The sequence below is a fragment of the Falco cherrug genome, chromosome 11 (genome assembly GCF_023634085.1).
Source record: "Falco cherrug isolate bFalChe1 chromosome 11, bFalChe1.pri, whole genome shotgun sequence".
Lineage (NCBI taxonomy): Eukaryota > Metazoa > Chordata > Aves > Falconiformes > Falconidae > Falco > Falco cherrug.
The window spans coordinates 19,818,400-19,841,375 of NC_073707.1; the positions used below are offsets into that span (position 1 = coordinate 19,818,400).

General features: G+C 36.2%; 1 protein-coding gene across 4 annotated transcripts in view; it reads right to left on the reverse strand.

The window, feature by feature from the left end:
- OPA1 (OPA1 mitochondrial dynamin like GTPase) overlaps positions 1-22,976 on the reverse strand; it is a 53,620-nt gene that overhangs the window by 3,426 nt on the left and 27,218 nt on the right. For all 4 annotated transcript variants that reach the window (XM_055724062.1, XM_055724060.1, XM_055724061.1 and 1 more), the window contains 8 exons: positions 21,313-21,478; positions 20,637-20,789; positions 19,913-20,021; positions 19,191-19,270; positions 17,924-18,064; positions 16,555-16,671; positions 15,142-15,235; positions 13,714-13,824 (listed from right to left, as the gene is read on the reverse strand). In XM_055724062.1, coding sequence (XP_055580037.1) covers positions 13,714-13,824; positions 15,142-15,235; positions 16,555-16,671; positions 17,924-18,064; positions 19,191-19,270; positions 19,913-20,021; positions 20,637-20,789; positions 21,313-21,478 — 971 coding nt within the window. The remainder of the gene's footprint in view (positions 1-13,713; positions 13,825-15,141; positions 15,236-16,554; positions 16,672-17,923; positions 18,065-19,190; positions 19,271-19,912; positions 20,022-20,636; positions 20,790-21,312; positions 21,479-22,976) is intronic.

Sequence of the window (22,976 nt, forward strand, 5' to 3'; positions counted from 1 at the left end):
CATAGCTGGAATCCAAAGCCTGTGAGATTTCCTGCTTCTCTCTCACCACATCCTCATTTGAAGCTCCTTCTGCGTGTGATTATAGCCATGAAAAAACACACACTTCAGAAATATGAAGGAACAGGGGGGGAGCAGTGGGACAGACAAAAATAAGTTAGATATGTATAAACACAGATAATTTTTTTTAAGCTAAAAATACTACTGGATTAAAGCCATGTGTTCCCTTGTATGAGATAGAAGGTTTGAGCTTTTTTGTTGTTGTTTTAAATCTTTTATTAATGTTTTCTTTGCTTTAGTAATACCATGTTATACACTTCTTTGCTGAACTGAAACAACAGCAAAACAGAAAGAAAAATAAAACCATCAGCCTTAAACGGGATACATAAGCAGAAGAGGAAAAAAGAAAACAACCCTCTGAAGAGTGCTCTAAGAATGTAGCTAAGAACAAAAAGTTTCATCCAGTAACCAAATGACAATCCCAGAGAGTTATGAATTCCATTTTAAGTAATTATAATGGCAGTAATAATAATAATAATAAAAAAAATCAACAAAATGTTGTACTCCTGTTCTAAGGGAAGCAGAGATATAGTTAGCATTTTAAATAAAATATGGAAAATAGCTTGTATGAGGATGAAGAAATCTCAAACTTCTATCTTTATCAGGCAGCTCTCGGGTGATGAAGGACAAGCCACTTATACTTTCAACACTTCAGTGTCCCCTTCCCCAGTAGTGCTCATCTGCTCACACAGATGTACAGGGAGGCTGAATCACACTCCTGGTCCTAAAGAAAACACCAACGAACTTTCTTGAATTATTTTGATTTTTTTTTTTTTAAAGTACTTCTATATTACATGAAGATTACAGTCAGTGTGAGGGGAAGAAGCTGTATCCTGGAAGTTAAGAAACAGCAGTAACTGATTTTTACCAGGGAAAGAAAGTATTAAAACCAAAATATGCTTGATGCAGCTCAGCAGAATCTTTGAAAGCTGCCAATGAAAAAAAGTGGTCCCATGATCACTTCTCCTTACTAAGCACATTCAAAGTGTTTTCATTACTATCTTTTTAACTAAAAAAAAAAATAAATATATATGTATTGTTTGCATGTCAGTGTATAAACCTTGTGCAATGAAAACATTAATTCTATGGCATTTATTTAGGCAACTACTTAGCTCAGCTTCCAATACTGATGTCTCCATGTACATTTACAAAATTAGCCTTTGAAATAATGTCCTATTATCTTGGACAGAGTTGATATATTTTTGGAAATTATTAATCCTGGACCTCCCTCTCCAAAGTGAACAACAGTTGCCAGTGAAAACTGGAGATTAAATCTCACAACCCAGAAGGTCTCTTCATGTCATGCTTTCAATAGCTTTATTTTTTGTGATTTTTTTTAAAATTGCTATATGCTTTCCCCAAGTATGTTCTTTATATTGATCAAGCCATTAGACTTAGTGAAAGCAGGCAGATTTAGCAGTATTAAATGCAAATATTTTCCCTTCTCAACCTCTTGCTAATGAAATATTCCAGTCCTGAAAATTAATAGCATCAGCAAAAATCTGTAATTATTTCACCCTTAAAAAAAAAAAGGCTTGTGCCAACAAAATCTATTTTAATTTTCTGATTAGGTCATATTAAAATAACAGGATAGCAAATATGTATTCCACCAGAATATACTGAATCAGCTGTGTTTGCTCAGAGAACAGACATACTAAAATTGACTCCATATTATGAGCACTTTATTAGTTTTTATACTTGGACTGAATTGAAATGACTGCTTAACTGTAATAATTATGAGGTCTTGAGGTAATTTAATACTTTGAAAAAATACGCTGGCTATTCTTAAAAAAGAACAGTTACAATGACTGCCAAATAGCTGCAATTATTCATGCTATAGCCTGTATTCTTAGCAGTTGTAAAGCCTTTTGCTGCAGCAGACCCCAGTCATCCTATAACATTTTCCCACAAGTCCATTCTGTAGCACAGAGAAGCAGTCTGCAAAATTGGTTTACTTTTCAAATAGGCTAATGGCAGAGTTAGGCATTTACACAACACTAACCTTAACAAACTAGTAAATATAAATGCTCAGGCAGAACTCCTTTAATGAGTGCAAGTGCAGGGTCTGCAACTCTGGGATAACTGCCTGTAGTTTCATCAGCACCATCTGACACTGCATTTGGAACAACAATTAATGGTTACAATTCAAGAGTCAGATGTTACCCATCTTGATTTAGGGAAGTTTTCTCCCCAGTGCAATGCATAAGCTGTGTACCCACATTTGCAGGGTTTTCATGGACACCTAGATCAAAATATTAGTGACGTACACTTGTAAATTATAGTATGTTTTGTTTTAAGGAATGTTTACCAATGTGCCAAGCCCAGAACATCATTTGTATTTCAGGGAAGAATACTTACTATGTAAGTGAATTAAGGAATAGACGAAGGTGATCAGTTGCTCCTTCTAGGTTTTGTGATACTGCGTTTCTCCATGTACAAGTAAACCACAGATTAAAAGCGTTCAGCAGCCTAGCAAATTATTTTTTTAACAGGTCGAACTACCCAGCACTGTTATACAATGCTCAGATATCACAGAAGGCTGTTAAAGTACTACACTCTTATTATATGGTACTACAGAAGTTTAAATATATACTATCACTTACACTGCATTCTAGAAAGGTAATGTGCTCTTTGGTACTTTTAATGCAGACCTGAAGTTACAAGCACATAATTCTTCCAGCACCTGTTAAACAGTGATCAAAACCCAAATGAAATCAATGAAGAATAACTGTAACTAAACCCTTGCTTCCATCTTTAGAACAGTAACATTCACAGGCCTAGGGGCAATGAATGGCTATTCTACTTCCCATTTACCCTGTGTTTACCTAAAAGATAAGCTGCTTCATACATCAACTCATTATGCCTCTTGATCTGAGTCATGAATATTCCCATAATCCTCCCTCCATATCCCATGAAATTTCACGAGGAAATTCTTTATTCAGACATCTTGAGTTCCTCATTCACGCTCAGTCTCTCCTTATTTCCATATGAAATGATATAGCTACCCGCTCATTTTCTTGTCATTAATCCTGTGATCCTAAATCTAAAAGGCTCAAAACCAGACTAATTGATCTGTAATGAGGATTTGGGTACGCTGTGAACACAGAAAGATGCAGCCATATATAAAGTTCAATTTTCCTAATATTATAAGCTGGCCAGAAGGGAAACCCCTGAAATATTCAGTCTTACATGGATGGCTTGCTTACTGATTGCTGCCTCAGCTGAGCTTATCTCAAATAAACTAAAAATAATATTAAACACAAATTAGAAAAGCAAACTATGTTACTAATGTATTTCAACCACCTTCTAAGTGGCAAGAAAAAGTTTTCTAGGTATTTTCCAACTGCATTAATTGGTCTAATGAAAGATGTGTCCTCTGCCCACAAAACCTGTCTTGCTTATGCTTCTGAAGAGAAATGAATTTTGTGGCATTCAAATCATACATGCTTACCTGTAAAAAACTAATGGTTTTAGCACAGAATTTTAAAGATGTTCATGTCTGCCTGTGTCAGAACAGGGAGAAAACTCCATTTCAGGCAAAACAAAAGGTTTTCCCTTCCCCTGTTTACAAGTTTGCTCATAAGATATCAAACTCCAGTTGCAGTATCAAGAAAACTTGTAAAATCTTTCTGGACACAGATCCATCTTTATTTTGTACTTTGATGGAAAATACAGCATGAAAAAAACCACGATAAAAACATATTAATACCTCATTATAAATTCTCCTGTTCTACATTAAAGTAATTTCTGTCTCCAATTAATGTTTACATGGCTTTGATATTTGAAAGTTCATGGTTGTCCCTCCTTCTGCTCTGGATTGCGTTTAGACTTTAGTCCTTTTAAAAAAAAATAAAAAAATCTTCCCTCCTTTCTTAATCCCTTCCTTGCCTATAAACATTCTCACTGCTTGCTGTGCTACTTCTATGTTATGGTTAATTAACCACAGAGGCAGAAATGTTGAATTTACTGCTATGAATGCATCATCTTTCCTCCAGTAAAAAGGAAAGCCCAGTCTGTAGTCAGATTTCATCGGAATGCACAGAAGCACACCATTAAAAACTGGAAATGTTGATCCACAGTTTCCTATTGAACATCAAATTTTAGCTTAGGGTTACCTAAGACACAAACCTCATATTTGTACACAACCCCCTATGAACAGACTGGTGGAGAAAGGGTGGGGGAGTGGGGTGGGGTGGGAAATCATCTCTTTGGAGTTCAGCCTTTTGTACCACATTCCTGGATTTTCCAAGGGCCATGCAAAGGCTTTACTTCTTGTTGAAATAGTATGAGGTGTACTGCTCATAGCCACTCCAAATACTGCCCCAGAAAGCAGACTTTCCACCCACAGTTGGGGTGGACTTGCATCAGCATGCTTTTTCATCTCACAACCACAGCTTAACAGCTACTATAACTTACTGATTGTTGCAAGGTCATGTCCTGCTGAATTGTAGAAAATCCTTTGATACTACCCATCACATTTTTTGCCAGTTTCCTCTTGTTCACATACCATATTTTCCTCTAGGATGAGGCCAAAAGGCAAGCTAAAGTTGGTTTTTTGGTGGGTTTTTTTTTGGTTGGCTTTTTTTTGGTGGGGGGGTGGGGGCTGGGGAAGGCAAAACCACCCAGGCTGCCCTTAAAGAGACAGAACATCATTTATCAGCTGCAAAGACAGATTTATAAGTAGAGGGCCCCCTCTGTTCCTTTAAGGCTGCAAAACAGATGGGAAGTGAATGGACAGTCAAAGGGTCAAGAAAACACATGGGAGGTGCTGCTTGTCTGCTCTGTGTATGTTCCCAGCATAAGAAAGAGGTCAAGATTGTAACTGCATGGCTGGGTGCTGGAAAGGCCTTTTCTTTAAGCTGTTACAAAGACAAACGCTGTTCCTCATCCTGCTGTCAAACTGCTATAAATATTGGTTTGTCAAGAGATTTTCAGCAGTTAAAAGTTTTTTTAAAAGGCTGAGCCAGAGGATGAATCATGTGAATGATTCTTAAACAATTAGCTCATTAGTGTAATAAAAGCACTGCAGAACCCTGAACAGTTTAAATGGAATTTATAATAGTTCATGTAGTAAATCCATGAATCATTAAAAATATTCAGCCTTTAAAATGCAATCTCGCAGACAATAGCTAGCATACTCTTCAGTTACTAGCAGTTAGACTGAATGAAGATGCTAACTGATGCATGTTGTAGCAGCTTTCCTTTATTGTCACAAAATGTTTCTTAGATGTATTGCAATCTGTAATGAGATTTGAATTTGCAGCCAGTTTGAGTTCTTTCTATAAATTCTGACTTCAAAGTATGCTCACTGGAACAGGATAATTTTGGTACAAAAATGTAAACACATTTACAAATCAGGCTTCCCCTCTCAGACGTATGAACATAGACATTCACCATTATATTCACCAGAGCCACTGACCACTTTTCTACTTGCCTTAAATCCCTTTGGCATCTTGAGAGAAAAGGTATTTTAATCTGAGCAACAGTTAGAATGGCTGTACTCCAGGTATCAGTTCCAGAACAGTGAGGAGGACAGGGACATGCGCTAACTACCCAAGTGCACCAGGTGAGATGCCTTCATTACTAAATAGACAAAGATAGTATTTCAGTGTCCTCTCAGAAATATTTATTTTAAACTCTAGAATGAGACAAGGTGCTAAACATATTATTTTAGTATCTCTATTAAAATCTCCAAGGGTCAGTCAACATATCAATTTCATGGATACGAGTTCATTAACAACTGCCTGCTGGTGACCTGGCTGAAAATCACCTTTTGCATGGCAGTAATAGGAGAAAACACAAAGAAGCCCGTTTCCTACAAAGACAAATATATAGTATACACTTTTTTTCTCTGTTGCGGGTGAATCCACCTCTAAAACATGAAACTATTTTTCACCAGACTGCATATTTAGCCTGCTGCAGAAACATAAAATCTTAGTCTTAAGTAATTTTAGAGAGGGCCAGGGGGATGGGGAAGTCACAGTTGCCATCACTGAAGTAATTTTTGTTGCAAGTATTAATATCATATTAATTATTAATCCCTACATATCATACTAGGCAAAGGTATCAGCTGCCTGTATGAAACAGTATCACCTTTGTTTCAGACTAAAGATAACCAGGTAGCAGTACAAGAGAGCTTGTCTGAAAACACTTCAGCTATTTTTACAAGGTATTGAGCATTGGAATGTTATTTTTGCATTACTAGTAACGATTTTTAGCATCGGAAACAGGAATTGTGCGTTGTGCTGCTGAAACTGTAGTTTACTAATCACTCAATGTCTTTATCTACAGCTGTCTCAGATTCTGCAGCTTAATGAAATGGCTTCGGCACCACATTTCCCTCCTCAGAACAGAAGCTGGCAACTCATTTCCCCCCTCCCGGAACAGAAGCTGCCTGTGTTTCTTGGAGCAGTCCCCAGGGCTCCTCAGGCTGGCAAGCACAAAGTCTTTCTGTTTCTGACAGAGCATATCAGAACAGAGGTATGGGGCTGAAGCACAACTGACAACTATACAGACCACTGACTTTATACAGGATGTTTCTATGGGCTATTACACATCAGTCCCGCTTGTCTACAGAAAAGAAATTAAGCATTACCAAATCCTGATGCGAGGTCACACACACGTATATACTACTTTACTGTCATTAAGGTTAGCTTAACGTACAAATTCTTATTAATCTATATGAAGCTGCAAGTTTATGAGAGACACTATATGCAACAGCAAGGTATGACTTGGGCACCTTTCAGTCCCCTGTCTATACCTTAGATTTTTAATTAAAACTGTTCTAATAACTCAATCATTCAACAGAATTTAGGTGTGCTGCTTACTAGACTTCTAGAAGGAGCTCGGTAGCAGAATGACAAGGCAAGCTCCTAAACCAGACTCACATCTTGTATCAGACACAGAAAGATTTAATTTCAAAATCAAAACTGTTAAGCTAAAATGAAAAGCTCATTATTTTGGGTGGAAATAGTGAAAAATATAGAGGCAAACCAGAAATATTACCCAATGTTTCATCCAGTGATGTCAAAAAAATGAACATTAACTTTTTCTTATGCAGAAAGTACCTGTACACCTATAAAGGTAAATTACTTATGTAAAGGCTACTGTAACCATTAGTCTATAAAACTGTAAAGAGATTTTAACATAAGAAATAACTGATATATGTTGGTTCTCCACCCAATATAAAGCACACTCAGTAGTTAGCATATTATTTTATTATCTAGCTATCACAACTATGTATGTGAAAGTCTCTCTTAAAAGAGATTGGAAAAAGAGATGGTGATGAGATAAATTTAAAAATTATAATAAGCTTCATTTTTTATAAACAGAAACTTAAGTCATCATGCCCTGAAGAAAAACAGGTTGTTCTATTTTTTTCTTAGTTTGTTATCATTCCTAGCTGAAAATATTTCCTTCCCTCATTTTTTTTTAATGTAGACTTCCAAATTGGAAGCAAAGTGGAATCCACTACAACATTAACAATGTGCAACATACACGACACTGACTTCTCCAGCTACTGGAAATGTGAATACTACTTTTACTCCACAGTTCCATACTAGTTCAAAACAAATACATTGGTCAGTTTAAAAGTTTGCATTTATATAAACAGTAATCTCTCTGTGATAGGTACTTATTTAAGTTCTGATTAACAGGTACTCTCATAAGCAACCAGTACTAAAATGAAAATAATATCCAATTTGATGTTTTGATCCTTGCATCATTTAAGGAAATTTTAGGAAATAAATAAATTTGGCAGACAACACCAGAATGACCCTCAAGTACAAGAGACATAGGTCTAAGGTAAGATTAACAGGCATTAAATATGTCATTACTTATATAGCAGTTTATCATTACTTTTTAATGTCAACCTTAATCGACAGGCTTCTCTTAGCCAGTGACAAATGTGCCGAACTTTGCAAGGATCCGTTTTAGAACCTGGACATCAGTGCCTAACTCTTCATCAATAACCTTAAGAAATCACAGCAGACAGACTTTGGTCATCTGGGATTCTTAAGTTAAGTAAACCATCACTCCATCACAGGAGGTTTACAAGTGATGTATGTTTTCCCTTGAGGATTACTTCCCTCTCTGAGAAGATGCAGCTTTTTAAAGCACTTTCTGCCATGACACAAAGCAGGAACTACCTTATCTGCACTTTGACACAGACAGTCCTAATGAATTAAAACCAGAAGAATGTGTAGTTTTGTGCAGCTGCCCCAAAACTCAGAGCGGACAGGGGTGGGGGAAGAACTTAAGCATTCAACCGGTATCTTTCATGTCAAAGCACACTTGCTTGGGTTAATTTCATAAATCATCTACATGGAGTGAAAAACATTGTAATAATGCAAAACCAATTAATTCGCATGCTAACAGAGTACCAGAAAGTTAGCATATCTACTACAAACAACGGGATGTATTGTTGCTGACTTGCCCATGTTCACAGGTAGGGGAAATCGAAGACATGACCACAAAGACTGATTCCAAGCATGTTGCCTCCTGACTTCCTGCACCATAGAGCACCAGAACCCTCTACAGAGCTCAAAGGGAGCACAGGAGTCATGCTGCCACCAGCACACTGGTGACATCAGCACAGGCCTGAACTTGTTAAGACACAGATGGCACACACTTTGTCATTTATGCCCAAATCTCAAGCAGTCAGTCAGCCTCTGATAAGATGCAGGCCATATTAACACCCTGGGGGAAGCTGTTGGTAGGGGATTGTGAAGGTAACAGCTACCCTGCACACGCTGGCCAGAAGGGCTGGAGATCTGTTTGTTGATTGCCAGAGGGAAACGGCAACTCTGCTTTTGTCTGGTTAGAAGGCCACAGCATCTCCTGGTGTAACTTTCTGCCAGCTCAGGAGCAGACTATAAACAAGGCTCCTCACTGCTACAACCAGCTGAAAGGAGCAAAGCAAGGCTGCTGCCACTTCTTTATGTTGTCTCACTTACATAGCTTCTAAAAAGTCAGTATTTAGGCATCATGGAAGAAATAAGAGCATAAAATAACTGTAATTTTTCAGATTCTTATAAAATCACTCCTCCATTTGGATTTCCTAGCATGCTTTCCTCTTTCCCATGTCTGTCTGTGAGCAGCAGGGGTCACATGTGGGCTCTACTTCTGCATACCTTCAAATTTCTACATAATTTTCTTATCTTGTAAACACCGAAAACCATGTTGGTTCTGAACAAGCACTTTAAGGATCAGTTTAAGGACTACTAACAACTGCCTTTTGAGTTCTTTCATGTCTGCATCTAGTTTCTACATGAAAATTACCCAAGATCTGCTTATTTGAGAGAAGATCTTTCCTCCTACAGCTGAGCTTTGCCCCTATGAAATGCTGTGACCTTCTAAAGAACTTGAACCTCATGACAGAAGAGAAAATGGAAACAAAGGCTTTAGAAAGCCAAGTCAAAGTATGATTTTAAGGAGCACATATAATCAACAATGTCATGCAGTACAGTGATCAAATCGAAATATTGTTGACAATTACCTCAAGGGACTGCAATTAGGTTACAGTAATGACCAAATATAGGATTAGTTTCACACAACATTTTAATTCTGCAGTCAACAGCAATGAAAAAAAAGTAACCAGAGGAATTCATTATCTGCAAAGTAGTGCTCACAGACTTTATCCCTAACTTTACATAAATGCCTAGCAAAAAAGGAGACTTGCTTGGATTTAAATCAGTTTGTTATACATAACAGACAGGACAGAGCCCACTCAGCTTAGCCAAATACACCACAGGAATTCCATTCTGAGTCAGCAACTTGCATATGGAAGTACCAATCTTAGCTAACATTAGCTGTAATTGCATTAATATGGCAAGTTTATTACATGCATATATGATATTAAAACATTCATGCTTGAAGTTTGCAAAAGGTTTACATTCAACACTAATGGACTCAACACAAAAGTTAAGAATTTAATACAGTGACTTCAAATCAATGACTTCAGATATAAAACTTGAAAGAATTTTACCGTAACACTGGTTTATTTAGTTTTTAAGTGTTTTAGTCTTTACAAGAAAATAATTAAGTTTTGCAAACTGTTATGTTTCATACCTTGCAAATGTATGATAAATTTTAAACAAATGGCCCTAAGCTATCTTTTCTTCCTGTGGGGACTCACTCCCTGAAAGTTTCAAAAAGCTTTTGTGCACAATGAAGCCTCAGCTAGCCCATGACACCTGTACAGGTGTCAGCATTACTGATAAACGAACTTGGAGGCTGACCCCTTCACATTCATACCTAGTAATTTCAGGATCAAGTTTCCATAGGCATTCTGCAAATCCCTTCCCACCTCCTTCCAACAACTCTCCCTGTGTAAATGCACATGGTTTTACTTATAATTTGGTGAAGTTCTGTGTTTTTTCCTTTTTTAACTTGTGAGGAAACAGGATACTGGATGAATAGTAACTGACCTAGGAAAGATGCTTTGTATGTACTATCCTTGTATGTGTTTATCCTGTGCACATAAAAGATGCCTTTGCAACATTCATAGTTCAGCTGTTTAAAAGGAATCGAGAAGAAATAAGTGAAGATAAAGCATGTTTATTTCTTTAGGGTCTGTGAAATTGCATCTCTAGTGAAGTCAATGGCAAAGCTCCTGCTGACTGCCTGAAGCTGGGATTCACCTGAAGAATTCAGTGTACATGTGCACCACCTAGCCTGTTTTAAATGCTACTGCAACACGAATATATGCAGTTTAGGTTTAGGATAAGACACTGGAAGATCCTATTTCCTTTCCAAAAAGATTAAAGCAGTCTGTTTATAACAGGTTTTTAGTAAAAAAAGCTTACTAAATTAATACCTTCCATGCAGCTGCTAATGTGAAATGTGTAACTGAGAAAAAAATGACCATCCCTTGCAATCTTAATAAATTATATGTCATAAAAACAAAAAACAGAGTAGAAAAGAAAAGGGACAAGGCTAGGCAAGTACATCTTCCTCCAAGAGGAAAAACCCTAACCTCCAAGAAATCAATGCCCACTGCCTAAGTCATGCACAAAAAAGCAACAAAAAAGCAACAAAAAAGCAACAAAAAAGCAACAAAAAAGCAACAAAAAAGCAACAAAAAAGCAACAAAAAAGCAACAAAAAAGCAACAAAAAAGCAACAAAAAAGCAACAAAAAAGCAACAAAAAAGCAACAAAAAAGCAACAAAAAAGCAACAAAAAAGCAACAAAAAAGCAACAAAAAAGCAACAAAAAAGCAACAAAAAAGCAACAAAAAAGCAACAAAAAAGCAACAAAAAAGCAACAAAAAAGCAACAAAAAAGCAACAAAAAAGCAACAAAAAAGCAACAAAAAAGCAACAAAAAAGCAACAAAAAAGCAACAAAAAAGCAACAAAAAAGCAACAAAAAAGCAACAAAAAAGCAACAAAAAAGCAACAAAAAAGCAACAAAAAAGCAACAAAAAAGCAACAAAAAAGCAACAAAAAAGCAACAAAAAAAGGATGCTCGGCACCAGCTCTGCTGCATGCACAACCTCCCCACTCCTTCTACAAAGGCCATTCATTGCCATCTTGTGTTGTAAAGTTGTACAGCAAATCAATTACTGTACAAAGTTCACACTATCGAGGAAGTTTGTTTTGGACCTTTATATAAAAAAAGGGCAAGTCCAGCAGAGTCGAATTCTGGAAACGATTAGGTAGTTCTAGAAAGCGCTTTCTTCTACTGGCAGCTCAACATTAAAAAAACCCCTGCCACGCTAAAAATTAGTCTACAGAAAGTTAAGAGTTATCCACATGCTGTCAATGTTGCACAGAACTATAGAGTATCTCTGCTGAAATTACTATTCTATCATTTGCGTTAAAAATACAACGGCACAAAAGATCTTATTCATCTTGAAATCACATTCTTTCACCTATGTTTAAATTTTTTCCCCAACACCAAAACATGGTGATTTTTATTTATCTTTAAATATTCCAAGTTTCACTCTATAGCAGTATTTGCTCAGGAAAAACATTAATATCCAGCATCAAAGCAAGAAAGCAAGAAACACTGCTCACCTACTAGTGAGAGAACTTCCCGTGTCCCACTATTCAGGCTACCACTAGTTTTACCTCAACACACGTACACAGAGAAAGAAAGGAAAAAGCCATGTTTTGTAAAACACATTCCACCCACTCTACAAGAATGATTACATGAAGGTTCATACAGGGTTTCAAAAGCAACACAGGTTCATAATTTTCTCCAAAAAATCCTATGATAAAATTCATAGTCACACAAGCTCTTTCAGAGACCAGTCAAAAAACCCAGATAATTTGCCCTAGATCCACTAAAACTCCTACTCACAATTCAAAAATATCATAGCAACACTTTCTAAAGGACAACAAGTACCATAACTGATTGGGATTTTAACAATACTTCCAATAATTAGATAACACTTCCAATGTAACCAATCTGGCACTATAAAAAATAAATCCCTAGATTTCGAGTTTATTGTAAATAAAAAAAAATGTTTTATATGACATTTTGGATATAAAAAATGAAATACATAATTCATACTCGGGAAATTAACAGCAATTGAAGGCTTCTCTGTCCTACTGAACCCTGGATATCAAAACATTGCTAAGAAAAGCAGAAACACTGACCACAATATTAATTTATTCTGAATATATAAAGTCATATTTTAAGAAAAAAACAGTTTCTACATCAAGCACAAGAAAAAAGGTCACCTGTGATGTACATATATAAATATCTGCATGTTGACATGAACTTTAATCACAAACTTTCATCTTTCCCCTTTTGTACAACATTTCCCCATCCCCTCCTACCATTCCAGGTGTACAGCTGAGGTTTAAGTGGAAGTCTCACAGAACAATAGCAGAATGTTGCCAACCGCCCCCCCCCCCGATATATGTGCAAGAGCAAGCCCCACCAGCTAAAAGTCAGTCTAAACCTTACTGGGTGTGCAGGTAGGCAACTAGAGTATTACCTCAGCCTGGATTGCACCCTTAAAAATTTTCACTGTTTAAAATCTTACTATATTAACCACAAAACCCCTTAACAGGTTCTGAGCGACTCAGAGCATTAAACTACTGTAATCCTTCTGGAAGGTTAGATCTGCTAAATTTTCTTCCTTGTTAAATCTCTTAATATAATGGTCATTTCAGCTTAATAAGCAGAACATATCAGATCTTCATGTCTGACAGGTTCTGTTTCTGTATGCATGGTCAGCAAGTCACAGGCATTTCCAGCTAATCTGTACCAAAAGGCAGTATTAACAGTGGAAAGGCTGTGTAATTCACCCAATTATTAAAAAAAAAGATGGATCAAAACCTCTTTACACACTCAAGACTGAGTCACCCAGAGACAGGTCTCTGAGGTGTGGATTAACCGTGTTGTACCAGAAAAACAAGAACTTCCCTTTACACTGTTTTAACTTCATTTGTCAATATACTGATGCAATGTATTTGTATCAGTGAATTTGGATCTACTGTAAATTATGTTGTTTTGTCACAGTATACTACCCTTGTCCACCTTTGAACCAGTAAGATGTGAGCATATTTATGAAAAATTCCATTTGTGATATTAATTAAATGCTAGCACTTTAAAAACCCATATCACATTAAATGTTCTCAAGGACAGTGGTCAGAATTTGCTTCATTCCAAGCTAGTTCCATAACAATACAGAGCAGGTACTTACTGAGGTCCTCTGCAAGCTGGACCCTCTTGCCAGTTAGGAGCTTCACCTTTTTTTCATTGTCCTCAGCAAAATCTTCAAGTACTTCCTTTACATTCTTCTCCAAGCGCCTTACTGTAAAAAAAGAGACCCAAAACAACAAGTCAACAACAACAACAACAACAAAAAAAAAAAAAAAAGCAAGCAAGTGGTAACACTTTTGCACCTGTAATGACCTTAAGGACAAAATTTTAGTAAAGTTTGTGGCAGACAGTTTATGTTACCAGACTAACTAATCTGTTTGGAGAAAGGCAAATAAACATGCAAGCCCCTTGTTTGGGCCATTAAGACAAGAAATTCTTTGATAAAGATGGTTAAATTTCAAAGCTATTTTCCCTCTCAAATTATTGAACAACTTTTTTTAGGAGGAGATAAAATATTTGTAGACTTCTTTGCTGTCTATTAAATTCAGCAGTTTCTTCTTTGCGACTAAGGGTCCAATAAATCTTTTATTGTAAGCATCCTTGCTGCCTCCTTCTTAACAGTTAAAACTATTAACATCACCCTCAGCAAAGCCAAGTCAATCAAAGGTGGAAAATGGAAAAAAGTTAATGATGACAGTAGAGTGTGGTATTGAAGGACTGATGACACACAGAAGGGTGTTGCTGTATATACAAGGCTAAGAGGAATCAAAAGCTCTTTAAAGCAGTATTATGTCCATCCCAACCCTCACATCTTTGCCCTTCATACTTAGAGGGATTACCTCCTAATGAAATTTCCCAATTTTCAGCCCAGCAGTTGTCAATGAGGTAGGTGGTTTGAAGAGGCAGGACCTAGCTTTCTACATTTAGGGGCAATTTCTTCTCCAAGGAGGGTAACTTGCATCACATGACAAGGTTCAAAACTATTACTTGCACCTTCTACAAGAAGCAGGTTGAAAACTATTTTAGAGATCAAAGTTTGTCATTAGTAGCTGTACCATGGTACTAGCCGATTACTAAATAATCCTTTATAAGGAAGCTGCTTTTGTATAGGCTTTTCTAGGCATTACATTGCACATTTTGCATGGTTTAAAAAAAAATCCATTAGAATTGATTTTTAATATCAAACTTTTTAAAATTAAAACCTACAGCCAGACTGAACTGAGAAAAAAAGAATACAGTCACTATTTATTGAAATTCTTTCTGCTTGGAAAAAGGTACTGACAATTGGCATCATGCAAGATGAAAATATTTTAAACTGCAGACTGTTAATTAACTGACATTTTATTTACACTTTATTTAATGTAAATAGAATGTAAAATTCTATTTGCTCTGCATCTTTTAATTACCTAACCAGGACACAAAATTCAAGCAGCCATGCTAAGCATGAAAGGAATACACAGCAGAGGAATATTAGAAAACTCCAAAATAAATTTTTGTTTCTAACACCTCAACTCACTCTGAGCCTTACCTTCAGTGTTAGTAAGCTGCTGCCTCAGTGTATTTGCTGTAATTGCCAGCATTCGCTGTATTCGCCAGAAGAGGACAATATCATTACATTCAAGCTGAAACAAGGCAAGTTGTAGTGTCAGACCTCTGATATCCGATGAGCATCCTACATCCACAAGAATCTCGACACTTTTAGTGGCAACTGTAAACTCATGTATACATATCCTGACCTTGCACAAAAGTCCCACAGAATAGGTGCAGTAAGTAACAAGGAAGCACACCAAAACTACTTCTCAAGAATCATGTCAGCCTTATTTAATACACTGCATCACCCTTACATCTCCTCTTTTCAACAGAAAGAGCAGTATGAAGAGGTCTCGCGGAAAAACAATTTGCACACAGCATACACAGGCTGGTAGGTATAACTTAATGCTCACTGACACCATACTTGTTCATAGCAAACACATAGAAAGACCACAACTGAACTCTGTGTTGTGACAAATGCTTCTGAAGACATTATTGGGCCAAGGGTTCTATTTGTTACCAACAGAAGAGACAGTTTCTACACCTGCAAGGAAAGCAGGAGGGAGCACTGACTTCACATTAGGACACCTTAAAAAGACAGTAACAGAAATCACAGCTTAAGTGTCACAGAGAGAGAGCTCTCACCTTTATGATCTCATTCTCTCTTACCTCTTATAGGCAAAGGTATTTCCACAGTAGTAAAGATTTCTAGCTTCACTGGGTTCATTGTTTCTCATTAAAAAGAAAACTCCACAGAAAGTGAGGAGCTGTACCTTTCCAGTAATTTCTTTTTGATTTAAAATATAACAGTAAGAAAACTGTATATTCTTTTCTTTGTGCAATTCCATGCATACTGTCATTTGTTGCACAAGCTTGGGTTTACAAAACTGGAAAGTCATCAAATGGTTTGGATTGGAAGGGACGTTAAAGACTATTTAAAAGATCTGTTTGTAAGCTCCGTATTTTTTTGTTTTCTTCTGTTGGTCACATGTGATTCCAAGCATTAACTCTAATCACATATTACACTTATCCTATAAAAACTCCTTACTTAATGTTTTCTGGGGTTTTCATATCAGTGAGGTAAATAAATATCAATGAGAAACCGGGAGAAACTAATACCAACAAGGTATCAACAGTTGTACAATACTGCTTTTCACAGTGTATTTTCAATACACATTGGTAAGTAACATTTAGATCATGGCTGATACCTTGTGGTCACTTTATCTAATTACCACCAGATGACATTTTATCAATTACAACCCTTATGTAAAACATATCGAAGATCACCAGGTATCTCAAGGTAAAGGACATAAAAGATTAGGCTAGTTTAAAGCATTTGTAGAATTTTCTTCTTCAACTGAGATGGAAATATTAGGGCAAAACACCAGGACACATCTGTTCTTCAATTTACCTCCGAGTCTACAAAATGCCTCTGATAATAATAGAAGCCTCTTCGACACAGATTGCAGTGGTTCAAAGCAGTCTTCAGGAAATATCTTCTATAAATTTGGTGCCATGTGTCTTTAATCTAGGAAAACAGTACTTAAATTTGACTAAATACATACAATCACTATTGGGCATAATTTAATGATCACATTTAATTTTAAAGTAACTCCAAATTCCACTATCACTGTCACGTAACATACATTTAAATATTTTTCAGCAATTTGTCTATAACTGGGATATGATTAATGTGTTAGTTACATTTGGCAAACATTACAAATGACTGTCAATTTAAAAATATTCCATGCTTGTAATGTAACGGGACGCTTTAAAATATTGCCTGCAACCAGAAATATTTAAATTATATACTACAGAACAGGACAAACTGTTCTGCCCTTGGCATGATGCAATCTTCATGTTAACACTACGAAAATATTTTTGAGTGGTACCCATTATTTTATCAATTAAAACAGATTAAAGCCTAGAGAAACATTAAATGAGTCATGTAAAAAACATTTGTAACTTTTCTTGATTAGGCTTATTAATATTCCAATTTTTCAAAATTAAGTCAGTCTCCTCATGTAGAGGGTGTGGACCACTACTCTGATCTTTACAAAAAAGGTAAGGTAAGTGCTGTATAGGAAATGGCAGCAGGTATTTAAATAACACTGCTACCTTGAGTAAGTACATGCATTCATGTTGAAAAGGTAGCCAAAGGTACTACAGAAAATAAATCACTATTAAAGGAAATCCACATCTATTAATTTTTGATTTCTCATTTATTTAAAATCTTACATTTAGCTAGATAAAAGGTCTAATTATGATTAAAAGCCTTACACTGAAGTGAGATAAATAATTTTCCAGAACATTTTAAACATACAACACAGTCCCTTAGGACCTTTTTTCAATTATTTTTACAAAATTTCTCTCTCGTCAACATACCTATGAACTTCAAACTGCGCATACAATCACACCAAAATACACTTAGGAATTCACAATATGATTTTATTGTATCTTGCTCACAGAGACCTCAAGTCCACTATATAACCATCTGAACCAGAGTTTTAAACTAGCCTTGTCATAACCCAGGCGAGAAAATCTGCTCAGCAGATTCTGATTTCAGGCTAAACTGACAAGATTCCAAAGTGTTGTACTGCATTTGTCTGACAGCCAACAGAAGTGTGTGAATTGCGTGCAAGAGTCATTTAGTAATTCATTTGGAAACATCTGGACTACAAATTTAGTATTTTGATGGAGTCTTTTGTATACCATCTAGAAAGCACATTCAAACGTTCACAGGGGGCTTCCATATGTTTTGTTACAATTCAGCATCTTACCAGACATGGGTCCACTGTTATTCCTCTTGCTTCAAGATTCTTTCTAACAGTCGTCACTTCATCATTTGCTAGATAAGCTGCATGTTCTTCGTTGCATTTGATTAATTTCTCAAGTTCATTTTTTGTTTCATTACGAATATTCTAGGATAAGAGTGATGACTTAGAATTAATTATCACAGACTCAGAGATCATCAGCACCTCCTCAATAGTCTACCTGTTTAAATAGAAAATACCTTTGACACAACTATTAAAGTGATTCAAAAGGGTATTTGTGCAAATATCTAAAATACAGTATTTTTAAATGGATAATTCACTGCCAGTTTTTCACATTAAGCACAGAAATGCAGAAGAGGAAGAGAAGGGTGGAAGAAAAAAAATAATGAAATCGTAGCTGTTAAGACTCCCTTTCCCCCCATGAACATCTGCTAGGAGAGTTCGCATTCACATATCACCTGTAACACTGATAAGAATTGTAATTTTTGCGTAATAGCTAGCAAGAACACTCCATGGATTCATAACTTTTAAGTTGCTGTTCATTGAATTCAAGTAAGATAGGTTTAAGTCACTGCCTTTCTCCCATACTGGCTGTATACAGTTGACTGTAAAACTCCTTCCTCTGAAACAATTACTTTCTACTGTATTCTTTTAAACTCTACTTACTTCTTTAAAGTATGATTCAGTTTGAGAAATATCTAGAAAAAGTAACATAAAAAGCCCATCTTCTCTGGGCACTGAACGGAAGGTGCTATTTAAATTCAAAAGAAAGTTCCAAAAGCTTTGAGCAAACAAAAAGAGAGGTTATGATGAAAACAGTAAATCAGGAGATACAACTGTGGCTAGAATGCTACTGATAATGGTATCATGTACTAACGAAATCCAAATGGACCATGACAGGAGACTGCACGTGACTTCTGCTTAAGAGGCAGGCTTATGAAGTATAGAAGAGAATAGCCCAGTTTCCACCCTGTTTTTATCAATTTCTTTCTGCTGGAAGAACTTTAATACTCAGGCCAATGGCATAATAGTAAAGACATAATTCAGCTGAAGAATGGAGAACAGTTTACAAACCACTGTATCTGCAATATGAAAAACATATATGGAATTCTCTGTGGCGTAATAACTGAAACAATGAAGATTAAAAGTAAAGAGTTTAGTATTGCTAAATAGTGTGAAGAGGGTTGGTATTTTTGAAAATTTACTCAGTAATAACCGAAGTTTTCTAAAGGTAGTGAACTACAAATTATTTATATTTTTCCTCCCCTTTTACCTGTTCTTTGGTGCGGCCTATCCAGTATAACCATCTTTTTTTCCAGTCTGGACCCACCATATCTTCAATAACAGATTCAGCTAAAAAAAGAAACATGATATTAAGTATCACTCAAAACATAACCAGCCAAACTTATAGTTCTAAAATTAGGTAAAGGATCAGGAATGGAAGAAAGGACATTTTACATCTAAGGACTCAGTATAGCCTATCTTATGTTAAGTCAGATGTCTTTTACTTACAGCAACAGTTCATGTCTTTCACTAAAATTTAAAAATGACAGCCAATCAGTAGATACTTCAAGGAAGTATATAAAAAAAGAGAATGTAACACCCCCCCACTGAAATAGCCCTCCAGGTTCCAAGTCATGTGTTTAAAAAAAAAATAAAAATCTTACTTTGTTGCAACTTGCATCAAAATTAATTATGCTTAATAACAATAAATGGACTAACTACATTCCCTGAATTTATCCTATTCTTCTACGTGTGTTTGTACCAATTTTTGACTACAGATCTCTATTACTTTTCAGCTGCCTCACTGCAAGAGCACTAGCTTTTGAAGCTGTATTTTGTTAAACATTTCTATCAGTATCGATACCATTTGAAATTGTCACCACTATCTCAGTTGTGCTGATACAAAAACCTGCACTGCAGTGAAGTGAACTAAATCTGGAAAGTGGCCCAGATTAAATAGCACACAAGAGTGGAATACATCACACAACTCACTGTCTTTGAGACGACTTTGGAGCGTCTCTTCCATAAAATGAATAGCTGCATCCCACTGCTGTTTATCAGATATTGACCGATCTTCTAAGGCATTGTGCTGGATCACTCGCTGAAATACAGAACATCATTTTAGCACACAATAAATCATTTATTCAGTATTTAGTGAAAAAAGATTTCTGGCATTCTCTTCATTTTTTGATGTATATAAAACCAGCAAGTATTGAGCGCATGGGATTTATTCAAGAAGCACCTTTTCAAATCACTATGAAAAATACTTTCTTGCGCCTTTGACTCTCTTCTATAGCCTAGCATAAATAATGTAAAAAATACAGCAAACAATATGAAATTCCTCCAGATTACAGAATCAAAGGTGGTAATGAAATGCCATTATTTTATATGGTTATACTTAACAGAACAGATAAGCTGATATTAAACAATTCTCGCAAGGCTGTCCTTGGGCAGCCAGTGGACTGTGGAGGACTTTTTCTTGAATCTACCTTACCAATTTTATGAGATGTTATTTAGGGCAATAATTAACAAAACATAATAATAAAATGAATTGAGAAACACTGAATTAAAACATTATATAGAAAAGGAGAGATGGACACATCTCCTTATTTTATGTTTACATTAACAGAATGCAAAAATACTGAATATGCAACTTTAGTAAAAAGATTTCAACAGCACTTAGTCAACAATCCAAAAAAAACCCACTACATTATACCAGGCTATCCTCCGCTCTCTCATTCCATTTATGTCGTTTAATACTTTCTTCTTTGACAGCTTGTTTCAGTTTATCAAAGATATCGTCATGCTCCTTTCCCTTTTGTTCTGTCATGAAACGGGAAAATTCTTCTTGCAAAGTCTCCCATGCCACCTAGAAAGTTAGCAAATAATGCTTACTGAAATGAACCAATATACCATGCACCAGCTGGTAGAGGCACAGTTATGACAATTCTTGCAAGTATGAAAATTTGCATACTTTCTGAAAACAACGTACAAGCCTAAGAGTAAGACATTGACTTTTCCTTTCCTGCCTCATCCATTACTAATAAAGCCAACACTAAACTTTGCTATGTTGTAGCAAGTGGAATTCTGTTAAACTTGCATAGAGCTATTAAATATAAACATACCTAGCTGAGGGGTTTGTTTAACCTTTTAAAAGAAGGGTGGTTTTGGTCTTTAATAGGAAAAATTCACCAGAAGAGCAAAATCAATGTTCCTGCTATATATGCTTATCAACATCAAGATCTTGCCAGCCTTTTCTGACACGTAATTGGGTTAGAAGAACGGCAGTCAGCCCTTCAGATCATCACCTTGCTTCTCTGGAGCTATGCTTTCATTTCCACAGGCTTTGCACAGATGTTTTATTTTATTTTATTAAATAATTGAATTCTCACCTCTACTGCTTTATTAGGCAGTTGCTTGTCAGTCCACTGCTTCAGTTTGATGTCCACAGTGGTGTTAAATGTCCCTGAGTTCATAGTCTGTGCTGCTGGAAGGTATATATTTTCAATCACATGAGTAGATACCCTCTCCCATAAAGTTTTCTGAAGAATCTCCTCCCTAAAATGGAAGTTGTAACACTTATGATAGCTTCCAACACAGAATCATCTAACAGGTATGCATTCAATTTGTTAGAAACAGAGAAAGTAAGACTACAGAACACAGGAAATACTCCTTAACGTCAGGACACAACTTCAACCAAAATCTGCTTGGAACTAAGGACACAAGTACACCTTTTCAAGTTGGCCCCTACATCTCTTCGGGTTGCCACTGCACTGCTCAACAGTTCCTTGCAGCCTTTAATTAAACCAATATAACCATGCACAGCTGTATGTGCATATGCACAGCAGGTGGGGAAATGGCAGGAGGGCAGACTGTAAAGCATTGAAATGATTTCACTGAAGTCCACACTCCCAAAAAAGCAAGTGGGTTTTGTTTCTGTAGTATTCTGATTTGTTTGTTGGAACATGCTGTAGTTTTTCCATCTGGGTTGTTCAGTGAATTTTTCCCAGATTTGATAAATAATGAAGCAAGTTGAGAAGTCCAACCTTTTACCAAAATGTATATTAACATTAATTTACAAACATGCCCCGCATCACTATAAAACTTAGCACCACTTCCCTATTTGTGATGCATTTCAAGAAGTAACAATGGACACAACCTAAATTTAACCTTTTAAAATGACAATAAACTTACTCAGGAAACTTTGCAGCTGCAGTGAGACAACTCAGCTGAGCCAGTGTAACATGCAGCCAGTACCCACAGAGGCAGTCATGCTGCTTCTGCTCCTGCCAGAGTCTCCAGTACAGGTTTGTGGGTTTCTTGCACGTTAATTTTTTGCCAGCTCAGCATGCTAAATGAGCTTACCAACAGGTCATATGAATGCCAGATTTGGTAGAATGGTGAGAGCTAAAGAGCCGAAGAATAAAACCTGCCTTTTTCCGGTGGTACAAGACTATCAGATTCACATAAGCCCTTTTCTTCCAAATGGGCTGAAGTTCAGGACACAAGCCTCACCCTGATAATGCCTCCCCAGTCTAACTGGGCCATCTGTGGACAAAGACTGAATAACTTCTCATAAATGTCACTCCTCCCTCCAACAATGGCATAATTGAAATTTCTCTTTTGTGTTTAAAGCATCCTCTTTGATATTTAAAGATTCTGAAGCTGTCCTTTTGACATACTAGTATAAATGGGGATCAAAGCCGCTAGTTTTTCCACTAGTTCAAACAGATCTTTGGTATATCTAGGGTAATAAAAGTATTTATATAAAATATAAAAGGAACTTAAGCATTTAAATGTTAAAAGAATTCACTATAAATTAAAATTAATATTGACAGCAGTAAAAAATATTTTTAACAAAGCTTTTTAAGGAAAATAGGATGCTTTCAATAGTGCTCAAACAAAGATCAATTATTGATCATTCTTGGTGACCCTTAAAAGAACTGGGGATGTGGCAAATTTATTTCACTTACAGGGTGTGCTGGAAACAGTCTGTTATTGATTTTACCACCTACAAATGCATTGTAGAAGGGCAGTCCTCCAGTTAAGAACAAAT